Source organism: Ranitomeya variabilis, chromosome 2 (assembly GCF_051348905.1).
Source record: "Ranitomeya variabilis isolate aRanVar5 chromosome 2, aRanVar5.hap1, whole genome shotgun sequence".
In the NCBI taxonomy this organism is placed as follows: Eukaryota; Metazoa; Chordata; class Amphibia; order Anura; family Dendrobatidae; genus Ranitomeya; species Ranitomeya variabilis.
Genome location: NC_135233.1, coordinates 463920107 through 463938754, shown reverse-complemented (window position 1 = coordinate 463938754; position 18648 = coordinate 463920107). Strand labels below are relative to the sequence as shown.

Here is an 18648-nt window from a genome sequence, read left to right as displayed (position 1 = left end):
TATCCCGTGGTGCTCAGCAGGGAAGTAATACAACACACAGGCGCTAGTAGGAAGGCTACTGATTTCCACCTGCAAAGGGAACTCTGGATGTGCCTTCGGACCGGCCGGTCTCAGCCAGCCCTGTTAGCAGTGCTCTGGATTGTGGATGCCGAAGTCTTCAGTAAAAAGGTAAAGAGACTGCAACCCGGTGTCCTCGTCATTTACTGCGACCTACACCATTACTATCTACTCATCAAGGGAAGCCCTGGGGACATACTTCACCTGTGGGAAGGTATACCATCTAGCTGCCATTCCATCACCCCAGTGGACCCCTAGCAGCGTCGGTCACCCTGACCGAATACCACAGGTGGCGTCACGAACACTTGACAAACTTTCATCACCTTTAATTGGGCGCCCCTTAGCAGGGCCACGGACCGGGGCGGGCCACCGTGACATCCCCAGAACCGAGACCGAGGGACCCGGTACCGAGTACCCCACTGCCCTGCGTCTGGGGGCGCTCCAGATATGCCCCCCAGGCCTAAAAACATCACCCCCGCAGCTGCCCAGAAAAGGCGCATCTATTAGATGCGCCAATTCTGGAGCTTTGCCCGCTTCTTCCCACTTGACCTGTAGCAGTGGCAAGTGGGGTAATGAGGGTTTAATGTCACCTTCCTATTGTAAGGTGACAATAAGCCGGCTTAGTAATGGAGAGGTGTCAATAAGACACCTATCCATTACTAATCCTATAGTTGGTAAAGGGTTAATTAAACACACCACACAGTAAGAATAAAGTCTTTTAATGAAATCATACACCACACTGTTTCCCATCTTTATTATACTGGTAATCCAAGCTACGCCTTCGATCTCCTGTGAAAAAAATAAAAATAACGAACCAACAATATTCCCAATAAACCCATACCTGTCCGGCGTACAGTCAGTCCCACGCTGTAATCCATATCTGGGGAATAGACAATGCGACCAGCCCAGCTGTAAACTACTGGGGAATGAATGGGAAGCAGCAAGCGCAGGCTCAGTAACTAGCAATGACATCACTGAGTCTGTGCTCGCTGCCGGCATGAACTCCTGTGACCTCAGGACCATGGGAGAATGCAAGTGATGAGGTCACTGCAGTTCAAGCTCTGTCACAGTGACCTTATCACTTGCATTTTCCCATGGTCCTGAGGTCACAGGAGTTCATGCTGGCGAGCAAGCACAGACTCAGTGACATCAGTGCTAGTTACTGAGCCTGTCATTCATTCATTATTCCCTGCTCATGTTGCTCACCGGCAAAGCAGGGGAGAAGGGATGACAGCCGGCTTTAGCACCACACGCAGGGGAACAGCGCTTACAGAAGCGCTACTTCCCCGGCGTGCGGCGTGCGGCCGTGTGGTACTGATGCAGCACACGGTTGCCACACGTGTGCCGCACATAGTACTCAGACGGACACACGGACACTGATATCTCCAGTACCGGAAATATCAGGACGTGTGAAACCAGCCTTATATAGGATTCATGGTCACTGCAGTTTCTTTTGGATCTATATAATTCTCCCCTTGGAATATTAACCCTCACATGTCTGGGATGACAGGAATCCGCTCTCAAAATGGTGTTGCCCATAGTTTCCTTGCAGAAAGAAGTAGTTTTTACCTTATTCCTGTCATCCACAGAGATCGATAAATCCAAAAAACTATATTGTTTTTTTCATGTGTGTGGGTTAAAAAAAGGTTACAATTGTTATTTTTCAGATAACTCATGAATTCGGAAATATCAGAAACATCAGCAGGCCAAATAATGATCAGATCATTCGTATATCTAGCATAACTGAATATACTGAACTAAAATGGGTTATTTTCAGAGAAAATGTTTGCATCTTCCCACCAGGACACAAATAAATTGGCGAAAGATGGAGAGAATTTCGCTCCCATTGAAGCGCCTTTTCATTGTAAAAAAAAATTTTGTTGTACAAAAAATAATTGTGTCTGAGTAGGAAATCAAGCAAAAGAAATCAAATCAGGGCTGTAGGTTGAATATTTAAACAGCATTTCAGAAACAGCTAATATGCCCATATTATGTGGGGTACATGAATAGAAGGATTCTATGTCACAAGTGGAGTGCCCGCTAGGACCGTTGGGTACTCGGTACCAGGTCTGCACAGTTCTTAAAGGGGAAGTAACGGTAGCAGTGACCCCGTCCGTGGCCCTGGGCATCCAATAAAAAGGGGACCAAGTGTAGTGAGAAATAAAGTCTATGTAGTAATGTTCGTGATGCCACCTGTGGTATTCGGCCAGGGGTGGCCGACGCTGCTTAAAGGGATCCGCTGTGGCAGATGGTAATGCAGCTTAGATGGTTTTGCTCCCCACAGGTGGAGCAGAGGCCCCAGGGCTACCAGGACAGTCTAAAGGTACCGTTACACTAAACGACTTACCAACGATCACGACCAGCGATATGACCTGGCCGTGATCATTGGTAAGTAGTTGTGTGGTCGCTGGGGAGCTGTCACACAGACAGCTCTCTCCAGCGACCAACGATCAGGGGAACGACTTCGGCATCGTTGAAACTGTCTTCTACTGTCTATTTACCCTGGTTACCATTGTAAAAGTAAAAAAAAAAAAAACAGTACATACCCACATTCTGATGTCTGTCACGTCCCCCACCGTCAGCTTCCCGCACTGACTGTGTCAGCGCCGGCCGTAAAGCAGAGCACAGCGGTGACGTCACCACTGTGCTCTGCTTTACGGCCGGCGCTGACAGTCAGTGCAGGGAAGCTGATGGCGGGGGACGTGACAGACATCGGAATGTGAGTATGTACTGTTTTTTTTTTTTTGGTCAGCGTGGCCCTGCGCTTAGTAACCCGATATTTACCCTGGTTACAAGTGAACACATCGCTGGATCGGCGTCACACACGCTGATCCAGCGATAACAGCGGGTGATCACTGACCAAAAAAAGGTCTTGATCATTCCCTACGACCAACGATCTCCCAGCAGGGGCCTGATCGTTGGTCGCTGTCACACATAACGAGATCGTTAAGCGGGATCGTTGCTACGTCACCAAAAGCGTGACGTTGCAACGATATCGTTAACGAAATCGTTATGTGTGAAGGTACCTTAAGAGGAGTTGTAGATGTTGAGGAGCAGGAAAGAATTGGAGGACACAGTCTCTTTACGTTTTACTGGTGGAATTGCAGTCCAGGGCACAGATTACAGGTGATCTTGAAATCCGGGTAGCCTGGAAGCGGTTCTGAATCTCTGTAGCCAGGTGGGGTTGGAAGCCTTCCCTTCTGCACTGTATTTTAGGTTCTTGATGCTTTACCTTTCCTCAAGTTCCTCTCTCAATCTGTATCTCAGGTGGAACACTACTCACATGGCGGGCAGCTTGAGTCTTTTTACAGGTGTCTCTCTCTCGTGGTGACTCCGGGCTCTAATCTGCTGCTGTGCCTTCGGGTGTCTGTTGTGGCCAGGAGACCTGCAATCTTCTGCCCTCCGGTTTCTGCTGTGGGGCATACAGTTCCCACACAACCATGGACTCCGGTGTTTGGTTTCCTGCACTCAATCCTGGGGGTGAGCTCAGTCGCAGCTCCACTCCCAGCCTCTCTCTCCTCACGTACTTCCTCTCTCTTCACTGTCTCACACAGACTGACTTCTAACTTCTCCTCCAGACCAGAACTTATAGGGAAGCTACCCTGAAACCGGGTTTTGAGCTCCCTCTTCTGGCCTGGAGTCAGGAAAGTGTTGTATGCTCATGTTGCCTGTTAAGGAGATCTCTTCTCGCTTCCAGGCATGGCATCACCCTCCCCGAGATGAAGGCAATACCACTGTGGCACCCAGACCCCAGGGGCGCAACACAAGTAACCCACATAAACTTATTGTCCCACACAACATGGTCCAAAACTGTCAATAAATGAATGATGATCAGGAGGAGGGCTAATCCTCAGTGAACACTCCTAACAATTCTCCTGAGACTCCTATCATATGTCCAAAAAACGGGTCGAAGGAGGGGCAGAAACGCGGACATTCACATACATATAAAAAATCATGTCCATATGGCGCTTCAAAAAATGCACTTCAAAAAATGCGATTTATTATACCACATGCCTGTGCTCCCTAATACATGTCGGACTCACTACACGCCAACTTAAGGTCCGTGTAAGGGAGCACGTGCTTGGTATACAGGCCGCAGTGAACCATGAGGACACCACTACACTAAAAGCAATACCTAGACATTTTAAATTGCATCACAATTGCGACAGTAGAAGACTGAGGGTCATGGGTATAGACTTGCTAGATCCAGGTGTCCGCGGTGGAAAAGTTTCCCAACGTTTGGCACAACTTGAGGCGTGGTGGATTTGGACCCTCAAAATGGTCCATCCACACGGCCTCAATGAGAATATTAGTTTCGCCCCATTTTTATGATCGCCTGCCTGCTGTATATTTGCAGTTCCATTTGTATTCCTGCCGACTGTTGGCTTTATTTTTTAATTATGTTTTCTATATTTTTATATTTTAGGTGTTTTCTCACACGCACACTGATTTTTCCTGCACTTTGTTAGACTGCCCGGAAGACTGATGGAATTTACTGGATTTTTCTTTTTTTATTTTTTTTTCCCCTTTTTTTTGCCTGTGTCATATATTTTTGATTGCTGTCCATATGGTCATAATTTTTATATGTATGTGTATGCAGAGGTGTATATACAGTACAGACCAAAAGTTTGGACACACCTTCTCATTTAAAGATGTTTCTGTATTTTCATGACTATGAAAATTGTACATTCGCACTGAAGGCATCAAAACTATGAATTAACACATGTGGAATTATATTCTTAACAAAAAAGTGTGAAACAACTGAAATTATGTCTTATATTCTAGGTTCTTCAAAGTGGCCACCTTTTGCTTTGATGACTGCTTTGCACACTCTTGGCATTCTCTAGATGAGCTTCAAGAGGTAGTCACCGGGAATGGTTTTCACTTCACAGGTGTGCCCTGTCAGGTTTAATAAGTGGGATTTTTGCCTTATAAATGGGGTCGGGACCGTCACTTGTGTTGTGCAGAAGTCTGGTGGATACACAGCTGATAGTCCTACTGAATAGACTGTTAGAATTTGTATTATGGCAAGAAAAAAGCAGCTACGTAAAGAAAAACGAGTGGCCATCATTACTTTAAGAAATGAAGGTCAGTCAGTCTGAAAAATTGGGAAAACTTTGAAAGTGTCCCCAAGTGCAGTTGCAAAAACCATCAAGCGCTACAAAGAAACTGGATCACATGAGGACCGCCCCAGGAAAAGAAGACCAAGAGTCACCTCTGCTTCTGAGGATAAGTTTATCCGAGTCACCAGCCTCAGAAATCACAGGTTAACAGCAGCTCAGATTAGAGACCAGGTCAATGCCACACAGAGTTCTAGCAGCAGACACATCTCTACAGCAACTGTTAAGAGGAGACTTTGTGCAGCAGGCCTTCATGGTAGAATAGCTGCTAGGAAACCACTGATAAGGACAGGAAACAAGCAGAAGAGACTTGTTTGGGCTAAAAAACACATTAGACCAGTGGAAATCTGTGCTTTGGTCTGATGAGTCCAAATTTGAGATCTTTGGTTCCAACCACTGTGTCTTTGTGCGATGCAGAAAAGGTGAACGGATGGACTCTACATGCCTGGTTCCCACCGTGAAGCATGGAGGAGGTGTGATGGTGTGGGGGTGCTTTGCTGGTGACACTGTTGGGGATTTATTCAAAATTGAAGGCATACTGAACCAGCATGGCTACCACAGCATCTTGCAGTGGCATGCTATTCCATCTGGTTTGCGTCTAGTTGGACCATCATTTATTTTTCAACAGGACAATGACCCCAAACACACCTCCAGGCTGTGTAAGGGCTACTTAACCAAGAAGGAGAGTGATTGGGTGCTACGCCAGATGACCTGGCCTCCACAATCACCAGACCTGAACCCAATCGAGATGGTTTGGGGTGACCTGGACTGCAGAGTGAAGGCAAAAGGGTCAACAAGTGCTAAGCATCTCTGGGAACTCCTTCAAGATTGTTGGAAGACCATTCCCGATGACTACCTCTTGAAGCTCATCAAGAGAATGCCAAGAGTGTGCAAAGCAGTCATCAAAGCAAAAGGTGGCTACTTTGAAGAACCTAGAATATAAGACATAATTTCAGTTGTTTCACACTTTTTTGTTAAGTATATAATTCCACATGTGTTAATTCATAGTTTTGATGCCTTCAGTGTGAATGTACAATTTTCATAATCATGAAAATGCAGAAAAATCTTTAAATGAGAAGGTGTGTCCAAACTTTTGGTCTGTACTGTATATACATACCTATAACATGTAAACACACGTATACACTGGCGGATAGTTACAGGATAATCTGGGCGCATATATATGATATATTTATTTGCCCATTTGGGTTATTTACTAGGTGGTCTATGACACATGAACAATTTTTCTTTTTATAATGTTTATCCTAGTAGTAAATAACACCTCTGTATATGATGTGTAAGGATGACTTCTATGTGCTGGTTAGCATACTGTTATATGACCAGATTTGTGATACTGACTAGTATTTTACAATGTTTTTTTTTTTTTATAATTCGCCTATTCTGTGTTCCTACCTGTTTTGTATCTTCAGCAGTCATATTCCATAAATTCTATTACACATCTCGATCTATAGTACGTTCCTATCCATTTTCTACTGATCACAGATTGCTTCATCACATCTCTCCACTCTGGTGGCGCCGCTGACCTGTACGCATGGGCGCCCAGCTTCGGGGGGCCTGCCGACTCTCCGCATCTCTATGTGGTGACTGACGTCATGGCACTCTTCCCTGTGCCTCGCGCCGCCTGCCTCATGACGTGGACACCGTCTGGCATCCTGGTAGTTATGGTGACGGATGTGTCATTTCCGGTCCGCAGCCCTGTCAGTTCCAGTCCGGTCTGCATTTATACCATTGGGTATTCAATCTTCCCTATTTTTTCCTGACGAAGGACGAGCATCCGAAACGCGCGTTGGGGTGGACCCATGGACGCAGGGAGCCCTGTCTGCCACTCATTTGAGGTGATACTATGATGCCATGGCACCTATTGTCTACACCTATACAGGTCCTTCTCAAAAAATTAGCATATAGTGTTAAATTTCATTATTTACCATAATGTAATGATTACAATTAAACTTTCATATATTATAGATTCATTATCCACCAACTGAAATTTGTCAGGTCTTTTATTGTTTTAATACTGATGATTTTGGCATACAACTCCTGATAACCCAAAAAACCTGTCTCAATAAATTAGCATATTTCACCCGTCCAATCAAATAAAAGTGTTTTTTAATAACAAACAAAAAAACAATCAAATAATAATGTTCAGTTATGCACTCAATACTTTGTCGGGAATCCTTTGGCAGAAATGACTGCTTCAATGCGGCGTGGCATGGAGGCAATCAGCCTGTGACACTGCTGAGATGTTATGGAGGCCCAGGATGCTTCAATAGCGGCCTTAAGCTCATCCAGAGTGTTGGGTCTTGCGTCTCTCAACTTTCTCTTCACAATATCCCACAGATTCTCTATGGGGTTCAGGTCAGGAGAGTTGGCAGGCCAATTGAGCACAGTAATACCATGGCCAGTAAACCATTTACCAGTGGTTTTGGCACTGTGAGCAGGTGCCAGGTTGTGCTGAAAAATGAAATCTTCATCTCCATAAAGCATTTCAGCCGATGGATGGTTGGCACAGTGGACCAACACCAGCAGCTGACATGGCACCCCACACCATCACTGACTGTGGGTACTTGACACTGGACTTCAGGCATTTTGGCATTTCCTTCTCCCCAGTCTTCCTCCAGACTCTGGCACCTTGATTTCCGAATGACATGCAAAATTTGCTTTCATCAGAAAAAAGTACTTGGGACCACTTAGCAACAGTCCAGTGCTGCTTCTCTGTAGCCCAGGTCAGGCGCTTCTGCCGCTGTTTATGGTTCAAAAGTGGCTTTACCTGGGGAATGCGGCACCTGTAGCCCATTTCCTGCACACGCCTGTGCACGGTGGCTCTGGATGTTTCCACACCAGACTCAGTCCACTGCTTCCTCAGGTTCCCCAAGGTCTGGAATCGGTCCTTCTCCACAATCTTCCTCAGGGTCCGGTCACCTCTTCTCGTTGTACAGCGTTTTCTGCCACACTGTTTCCTTCCAACAGACTTACCATTGAGGTGCCTTGATACAGCACTCTGGGAACAGCCTATTTGTTGAGAAATTTCTTTTTGGGTCTTACCCCCTTGCTTGAGGGTGTCAATGATGGCCTTCTTGACATCTGTCAGGTCGCTAGTCTTACCCATGATGGGGGTTTTGAGTAATGAACCAGGCAGGGAGTTTTTAAAAGCCTCAGGTATCTTTTGCATGTGTTTAGAGTTAATTAGTTGATTCAGAAGATTAGGGTAATAGGTCATTTAGAGAACCTTTTCTTGATATGCTAATTTATTGAGACAGGTTTTTTGGGTTATCAGGAGTTGTATGCCAAAATCATCAGTATTAAAACAATAAAAGACCTGACAAATTTCAGTTGGTGGATAATGAATCTATAATATATGAAAGTTTAATTGTAATCATTACATTATGGTAAATAATGAAATTTAACACTATATGCTAATTTTTTGAGAAGGACCTGTATGTTAGGTACAAGTACATCTATCTAGGTTTTATCACATGTGCATGTAGCATCCATTGGCAGTCTCATTGCTGTCTACATTTGCAGACTTTCCCATACTTATTCCATAGTTTCTATTAAGGTTTGATATGTAATTTTTATTTTTTTACTGTGGGATTTATTAGCTCTCCTGTCTCTGAGTGCCCTTTGTGCAGTCATTCATTTGTGCAATGGATTGTGCCTTATGGCACACGTTTTCCCCACCTGTGTTGTGCACTTTTCCTAATAAAGTTTATATATTTTTCTAACAATCTGTGGCCTTAATGGTCGTTTTTTTGGTATTTATACCTCCCCTTTCCTCTTGGTCAGCGACTAGTCCATATTTATGTCAGCATATATTAAGTTTATATCTATATTGATAGGCACTAATATTTAATATGCTGATTCCCTTCATGAGCATCTTTTTTCATATTCTTTACAAGAAGAGAATAATTTTCCAAGCTTCCAATGTCTGTTCTTAAAAATCTTTTCATTATGTGGCTGCATTTAGGTTATTTCACTTGACATCTGATTCTACATCCATGTTTAATAGATCTACATCCCCATCATACATGTACAAATAGACTACATGGGAGCAATATTTGTAAATATATCACATTTTATTAAAAAAAAATTGTTATACTTGCCAGTACCAATAATTCTAGAAAAGTGAATATGTATTGAATCCCTTGTATAGAAATGGAAAGTTTACAAAGGCATTCAGAAGCAGTGGGACCCCTGTGATCATGATCATGGCTACCCTAAAGGGTACGGGGATGGTTGAGATGACATTTCCTTTCTTGCTGGCCTCCATACCCACTTTTGACATAAATCCTGTAAGAAAATATAAACCCTGTTTTGCTGCATAAATGAATCCTATTGTGCATAACAGATTAACATAATCTATATACAGATATATATATATAATATGTACATTCAGGAGGTATTTACACATAACAGTAGAGTAGGACCTCATTCACACTTCAGTGTATTCCACAGCCGAGTGGAGCTTGCAGAAAAAGTATAAGGGTACTGTCACACAGTACCATTTTGATCGCTACGACGGTACGATTCGTGACGTTCTAGCGATATCGTTACGATATCGCAGTGTCTGACACGCAGCAGCGATCAGGGATCCTGCTGAGAATCGTACGTCGTAGCAGATCGTGTGGAACTTTCTTTCGTCGCTTGATCACCCGCTGACATCGCTGGATCGTTGTGTGTGACAGCGATCCAGCGATGTCTTCGCTTGTAACCAGGGTAAACATCGGGTAACTAAGCGCAGGGCCGCGCTTAGTAACCCGATGTTTACCGTGGTTACCAGCGTAAACGTAAAAAAACAAACAGTACATACTTACATTCCGGTGTCAGTCCTCCAGCGTCTCAGCTTCTCTCCACTGTGTGAGCGTCTGCCGGCCGGAAAGCGAGCACAGCGGTGACGTCTGACGTCACCGCTGTGCTTGCCGGCTATGGCGCTTACACAGTGGAGACTAGAGAAGCAGAACGCCGGGGACAGACACCGGAATGTAAGTATGTACTGTTTGTTTTTTTTACGTTTACGCTGGTAACCAGGGTAAACATCGGGTTACTAAGCGCGGCCCTGCGCTTAGTTACCCGATGTTTACCCTGGTTACCGGGGACTTCGGCATCGCTCCAGCGCCGTGATTGCAACGTGTGACCGCAGTCTACGACGCTGGAGCGATAATCATACGATCGCTGCGACGTCACGGATCGTGCCGTCGTAGCGATCAAAATGGCACTGTGTGACAGTACCCTAATTGAAAGATTGACACCTGTTCTGTGTTTTGTAGACACTCCTGGTTTCTGCATATAAATACTGATGTGTGAATGAGGCCTAAGTGTGTTCTTGTCTTTTATTGGCTTTACAGGAGCGAGCTGGAAGACAAATAGGTAGGAAACAGCACTGAACTGCTCGGTAATGACAGATGCACCGAGTGCTTGCTTTGAAGGGTCTTTTTATGCTGACATATTCTAAGGACGTCTGCAGATGAGCGTATGAAAACTCGTTCGCGTTTCATCTGGAAAACTCGTCCGCATTTTATCTGGAAAACTCGTCCGTGTTTTATACAGAAAACTCGTCCGAACTTCATCCAGAAAAGTCAGACAGTTTTTTCTAATTTTTATCCATGTGCCATCGGTTTTGATACAACTACATTAACAAATGTACATGATCACATACAGTTTCCTATATTTCTATTATAAATCTAGCTGTACAGATCGGAAGCCGCTCTGATGGTGTTTGTGGGATCCAATTTTTTTCTTTGTCGCACCCATAGACTTGAATGTGTGAGTCTCGTCCGAGATTCGGATGATAGTACTGCATGCTGCAATTTGATTCTCACAGACACACGGTCGGAGGAAAAAAAAATTCATCTGAACAGCCCTATTGACTAACATGGATCAGTGATTAAAAACCTGATAGCTCAAGTTGGACTTATACGCTCGTCTGCATGAGCCCAAAGGCTTCGTACAAGCTTCAAGTTTTCCAAAGTTGTAACATGTCACACATAAACATCTGCAAGCACTCGGTATGCCTTCATCCAGACTCTGCTCATATACAGAATTTATGGGACCTGATTTCAGCTGCACAAGATTTTTGGTTTAATTTAACATTAATGGGGATTTCCTAACTCTCCTCACCTGTAGAAGTTGGGGGAAAGGAAGCATTAGCCATGTTGGATTTCAAAATACCTTAAGTAAAAAAAAAATAAATATATATATAGCTTTTTCCTATGAGAACAGTTGCACGCCCAGCCAATAATGTTTTTTTTTAAACTACTGTAAAAAAAAATAAAAAATTCACAACTCTTAAGAGAGAGATTTTTTTTTATATATATACGATGCAATTTCTGTAAAAACATCGAATGGAGCGGGTATATTTACAGAGGCCGTCCTCATTCAGAGGAAAAAGATGTCACCCCATTTGACCAAATACAAAAGGGACACAATTATAGGGAATGCAGATTGGGAGCCCCAATGGGGACAGTGATGATAATGGGCTGCAGAATATGATGGTGATATATAAATGAGAAAATAAGATGTAAATTGATCTTTTATTGACCTAACGTTGGGGCTGAACAGAATTATAAGAAAAAAGTGAAATTCATCAAAGTTACTACAGTGCTAGAAGGTGTCGTCAACATCCATACTAAAATGACATTTTCAGGTTGGTCTTTTTAAGGATATTGAGGAGGGGATGTCTAAGGTGCATTTCAATGACCTGATTTAATCTGTATTTCATCTTTCTGTCCAAAAATTGGAGCTGATCGAAGAAAAAGCATTTCCCAAACTCTATGGATCTACCATGACTGGAGACACTTGGGATTGCGCCCTCAGGCTGCCGTCACACGATCAGCATTTGGTCAGTATTTTATATCAGTATTTGTAAGCCTAAACCAGGAGTGGAACAATTAGAGGAAAAGTATAATAGAAACATATGCACCACTTCTGCATTTATCACCCACTCCTGGTTTTGGCTACAAATACTGATGTAAAATATTGACCAAATACTGCTAGTGTGACGGCAGCCTTACGTTGTACATTGGGCACCATGCCGTTTGCGGTAGATTCCGGTGTGTACAGAGATCAGTCACAATGCACTTCCCTGGTGATGCTGAACTCCGGCATACTTTTGCTTCTTGCTCTCCCAGCAGTTATCAGCTCGCTCTCCGTATCTGAATTATGTGTGTCTTCCAGTTGAAAAGGATTGACGCGTAAGCGAAGGGGCTTAAAGCTGAACGTGGCCAGGCTTTTGGCTCTTCGGCGCTTCTCCCATCGACTTTCCTGCGTTTTTCGTTGTTCCTCTTCTTGACTCAAAAAATCCTGAAGAACTGACCGAAAGAGCCTTGGGATCTCCGTACCCTCGGGCTCAAACTCCAACATCAGCCTACGAAACCTGGACAGGATGATAAAATGACATTAACTGTTACATTCGATCATTTCCATCACTTACACGATCATGCGAAAATACAAGTAACGAACAATGCTGTTGAGCCCAAACTAAAGTTTCAAAAAGGATAAATTACAAGTATTTTTTTTTTTTATCCAAGTCACTATTTAAGAATAACCTTTCAGTTCGTTCATATTATAGATTTGTACATTTTGTGTTCGTAAAAAGTTTTTTGTGTTCTCTAAAAGTTTTGGCATTGGTGAGCTACCTTATCCATACACTTTACAAATCCACTTTTAGTAATATTGTTAAAGATCCTTTCTTTCTGGATACAATTGACCCTTCTTGACAAAATCAAAATTATTTAACAAGAGGGTGTCCAGCCATTCTTCCCCAACTTCTACATTGTCAAAGTTGGATGCAGATGCTTAAAACTGGAGTTTCTTTACCCTACAATATACATACCAATACCACGTGTCCTTGATGGACCCCAGAGATAATTATGATGTTTATTCTCCCCCCTGTAGGGTAAGGGGATGAAGCCTACTGCCGCAATATTAAAGGGAACCTGTGACCTGAATTTGGCGGGACCGGTTTTCGGTCCGATGGGCGGTGTTTTCGGGTGTTTGATTCAACCTTTCCTTTCCCGCTGGCTGCATGCTGGCCGCAATATTGGCTTGAAGTTCATTCGCTGTCCTCCGTAGTACACGCCTGCGCAAGGCAATCTTGCCTTGCGCACGCGCAGTATGCTTTGCCCAACTGCGGGCAAAGCCGAAAAACATTAGTGCGCATGCGCCAGCGCACTATGTCCTGGAAGTATTTCGCTGTGCTCCGGGACATAGTGCGCCGGCGCATGCGCACTAATGCTTTTCGGCTTTGCCCGCAGCTGAGCAAAGCATACTGCGCGTGCGCAAGGCAAGATTGCCTTGCGCAGGCATGTACTACGGAGGACAGCGAATGATCTTCAAGCCAATATTGCGGCCAGCATGCAGCCAGCGGGAAAGGAAAGGGTGAATCAAACACCCGAAAACACCGCTCATCGGACCGAAAACCGGTCCCGCCAAATTCAGGTGACAGGTTCCCTTTAAAGAAATACTCTATGTTACATCTATCTAAAAATCCAGGTAGATAAATGACCAGATTTATGATGTCCAATCGAAGGTCACAAGTCTTTGGAGTGTGGGAGGAAACCGGAGAACCCAGAGAAAACCCACCAAACACAGGGAGAACATACAAACTCCTTGCAGGCACCTTATTCTTTCCAGCAACCCAATATATACATTACCTGAGTATGACAGGACCACATTGAGAAGGACTTATTTTGGAACAGATGTCTCTGAGCTCCAGCTGGTCCCCTGGGCTGACTTCGAAGCCTTGGCGTGGTACAGATGCTAGCCACGTGTAGTCTACTCCATTCTTCACTCGTCGGTATTCGATGAGGCGCTCTCGCTGCTGCTTTTCAGCTCGTTTTAGGTGGGATCCCAGCTCTAACATTAGAGTCTCTGTAACCAGCTCTGCACTGCTCCTGGGAGCCAACTTCACCGTAGACCCATCTGGGTCATTCCAGCCAAAAAGTGATGCCAGGAACATTCTTGACACCTGGTAAAATCACATATAATAAAACTATGTAAGTGCTTTGATTTTCCCCGAAAAGAGACAACCTCCTATTTATTGTCCCCCAATGCCTGCAGTTGGTGGAAAGAAAGACCAGACTGAACATGAATCAATTTTCACTTGGCCAAACTGCAAAGTTGAAACTAAAAGACTTTCCAGCTAGAACAGATCTCATCACTTCTCAATGCCTTATATACAGAATTAAACTATGTTCACGTTTATATAAATGTGAACCTGACTACACTAGGTTTAATATTAGATTTAGATACTGCACCAAATATATATACATATATACAGTCATGGCCAAAAGTATTGACACCCCTGCAATTCTGTCAGATAATACTCAGTTTCTTCCTGAAAATGATTGCAAACACAAATTCTTTGGTATTATTATCTTCATTTAATTTGTGTTAAATGAAAAAACACAAAAGAGAATGAAGCAAAAAATTGATCATTTCACACAAAACTCCAAAAATGGGCCAGACAAAAGTATTGGCACCCTCAGCCTAATACTTGGTTGCACAACCTTTAGCCAAAATAACTGCGACCAACCGCTTCCGGTAATCATCAATTAGTTTCTTACAATGCTCTGCTGGAATTTTAGACCATTCTTCTTTGGCAAACTGCTCCAGGTCCCTGATATTTGAAGGATGCCTTCTCCAAACTGCCGTTTTTAGATCTCTCCACAGGTATTCTATAGGATTCAGGTCTGGACTCATTGCTGGCCATCTTAGAAGTCTCCAGTGCTTTCTCTCAAACCATTTTCTAGTGCTTTTTGAAGTGTGTTTTGGGTCATTGTCCTGCTGGAAGACCCATGACCTCTGAGGGAGACCCAGCTTTCTCACACTGGGCCCTACATTATGCTGCAAAATTTCTTGGTAGTCTTCAGACTTCATAATGCCATGCACACGGTCAAGCAGTCCAGTGCCAGAGGCAGCAAAGCAACCCCAAAACATCAGGGAACCTCCGCCATGTTTGACTGTAGGGACCGTGTTCTTTTCTTTGAATGCCTCTTTTTTTCTCCTGTAAACTCTATGTTGATGCCTTTGCCCAAAAAGCTCTACTTTTGTCTCATCTGACCAGAGAACATTCTTCCAAAATGTTTTAGGCTTTTTCAGGTAAGTTTTGGCAAACTCCAGCCTGGTTTTTTTATGTATCGGGGTAAGAAGTGGGGTCTTCCTGGGTCTCCTACCATACAGTCCCTTTTCATTCAGACGCCGACGGATAGTACGGGTTGAGACTGTTGTACCCTCGGACTGCAGGGCAGCTTGAACTTGTTTGGATGTTAGTCGAGGTTCTTTATCCAACATCCGCACAATCTTGTGTTGAAATCTCTTGTCAATTTTTCTTTTCTGTCCACATCTAGGGAGGTTAGCCACAGTGACATGGGCTTTAAACTTCTTGATGACACTGTGCACGGTAGACACAGGAACATTCAGGTCTTTGGAGATGGACTTGTAGCCTTGAGATTGCTCATGCTTCCTCACAATTTGGTTTCTCAAGTCCTCAGACAGTTCTTTGGTCTTCTTTCTTTTCTCCATGCTCAATGTGGTACACACAAGGACACAGGACAGAGGTTGAGTCAACTTTAATCCATGTCAACTGGCTGCAAGTGTGATTTAGTTATTGCCAACACCTGTTAGGTGCCACAGGTAAGTTACAGGTGCTGTTAATTACACTAATTAGAGAAGCATCACATGATTTTTTGAACAGTGCCAATACTTTTGTCCACCCCCTTTTTTATGTTTGTTGTGGAATTATATCCAATTTGGCTTTAGGACAATTCTTTCTGTGTTTTTACATTTAAGACAAATTAAGTGAAGATAATAATACCACAGAATTTGTGTTAGCAATCATTTTCAGGAAGAAACTGAGTATTATCTGACAGAATTGCAGGGGTGTCAATACTTTTGGCCATGACTGTATATATATGTATATATACCATATATATATATATATATATATATATATATATATATATATATATATATATATATATATATATATATATATATATATATATATACTTTTTGGAAAAAAGTCATAGAATGTCTTTTACAATGAACCTTCCTCAATTTAAGGCTGCCGTCACACTAGCAGTATTTGGTCAGTATTTTACATCAGTATTTGTAAGCCAAAACCAGGAGTGGGTGATAAATGCAGAAGTGGTGCATATGTTTCTATTATACTTTTCCTCTGATTGTTTCACTCCTGGTTTTGGCTTACAAATACTGATGTAAAATACTGACCAAATACTGCTAGTGTGACGGCAGCCTAACTATTTAATTGACAGTTTTGCATATTTTCATAATTGCAGGTTATTAATCTAAATTAAAAAAGTGTACTCCGAGTTTCTTCTTTTGATAAATGCACGACAATGCTATGAATTAAGAAAACTCCAATGGCTTCCACGAGCTCTCAGTTCTTTAAGATAATCTTCAAATTTAGATGGAAAAACATGACAATGAGATGAGATGTCAAGTCTTAGAAATGTCCTGTAGTTATATTTCACCCACTCAGTTCCTATGGGGGGCATGTTATAGAGCAGGAGAAACTCACGAGATTGATATATGGTGGTGGGAATATGGCTAGGATTCATAGTAGGGACATTTTTAAGACTTGATGTCTGGCTTTTTTCCCCACTTTCTCCTTAGCTTTCCTAGATACCTCTTATTTTCCACTTTCTTCTTCCCTGCCCTTTCATATTTGAGACATATAGACATAATCTAGATTCTTCTCTGCTTTATGATGGTTAATAATGATGAGTGAACGTGCTGGGTTAAGGTGTTATCTGAGCATGCTCGGGTGCTAACCGAGTGACTTCAGCGTACTCGAATACTATGTTCGAGTCCCCGCGGCTGCATGTCTCACGGCTCTTCGACAGCCTCAACACATGGAGGGATTGCCTGTTTGGTACTTGATAAACGAAAGATTCACATCTATTCTTCAAGACTGGCAAGAGAAATTCCATGATGTGTGGCTATTTGGATTTCACATACGCAGTTGTTTTCTTGAGTTTATTACCAGCTACAGTTGCCCATCTGGTGGATCTCAACTTCCCTTCTCTCCCTCTCTATTTTCGGTCTTTCTTTCCTTGTTTTACCTCATGGGGACCTCAGCCGGCCGAATCAAGGTTTCATTTACTGTTACAATTTATCTGGTCCCATGTCACCTCTCCATGTCCAACAATTTACTTTCACAATTTGTACAGCTACTGCAATTTTCTTATCCATGTGAAAAGTAATAAAAATTAAAAAAAGTAAATTCTCATTAATAATCTCGCTTTATTTTTTTTTTTTAGATAGCGCTAACATATTCCGCAGCGCTTTACAGTTTTGTACACATTATCATCGCTGTCCCTGATGGGGCTCACAATCTAGAATCCCTATCAGTATGTCTTTGGAGTGTGGGAGGAAACCGGAGAACCCGGAGGAAACCCACGCAAACACGGGGAGAATATACAAACTCCTTGCAGATGTTGTCCTTGGTGGGATTTGAACCCAAAGCCCCAGTGCTGCAAGGCTGCAGTGCTAACCACTGAGCCACCGTGCTGCCCTCAAATTAAATAAATAAATTAAACCTGGAGGAAGTCTTAAAAGTAAATGACCTATGTAAGGCTAGCATCACATGAATGATTTTCTCTCATCTGAGAAAATCGGGACGATTTTGCTAATCACGCTCTCATCAGAGTTTGATCCGATTTTCTCAGATGTGGAGAATAAAAGAAAAAAACCCTTCATTTTCTCCATTCTATCAGTCCGTGAAAATCGAACAGTACTCGGATGTCATCCTAGCGCAGTCCAATTTTTTACCACGGAACCCTAGACATGAATGGCCAATAATTAGATAAAACTCTTGCATACTGGGCTTTTATCCTCGCTCCGAGTAAAAAAATGGACGTGTACGGCTCATAGTATGACATTGGGATGAGTGCTATTCATCAAAACGACAGATTGCCCTCTTCCGATTTTACCTTTATCTCCAAGAGCCCTTACACTGACACTATACAATGAAAACGTAGACCGGTCACTACCTGAAATGTGCCGCAGCCAAGTTCTCCTCCTCCTGGTGCCTTCTCTCTTCTTCAGGTGTTACGGCTCCTTATTTTTTATCTTCAGTTCTATTCCTGGTAGATCCAGGTGTTCTATTGTCCCACTTTCTCTGTCTCCTGCTTACGGTCTTCTGTTCCCGGTAATCTCTGGTCCCCCTCCTCCTCTTCTGTCTCCCACACTAGTGTCTTTTCACCAGCTCTACTTTTAAAGCTTCATTTAATACTTTGTAATCTGAGGATTCCACCCAGTCAGCATAATCCGCACCGCGAGACACTGAACCTGTTATATAACCAACACACACCGGCGCACGTATCCCAATAGTGGCCACTTCTCCCCTCCACTGCTTCTACATTTGGGACATATTTGCACAATTTATGACATTATAACAAAAAAAAATTAGAGACTTTATGATGTTTCATTTATG

The 18648-nt window shown here is 43.1% G+C and overlaps 1 protein-coding gene across 1 annotated transcript; it reads right to left on the bottom strand.

Moving 5' to 3' along the window:
- Positions 1-12126: 12126 nt before the first annotated feature.
- LOC143806718 (protein RD3-like) lies at positions 12127-18340 on the bottom strand. The gene is made up of 3 exons (XM_077287540.1): positions 18206-18340; positions 13844-14157; positions 12127-12564 (listed from the first exon to the last, which is right to left on the bottom strand). The coding sequence occupies exons 2-3, from the start codon at positions 14146-14148 to the stop codon at positions 12255-12257; spliced, it is 615 nt and encodes a 204-aa protein (XP_077143655.1). The 5' UTR covers positions 14149-14157; positions 18206-18340; the 3' UTR covers positions 12127-12254.
- Between the last annotated feature and the right edge of the window lie 308 nt (positions 18341-18648).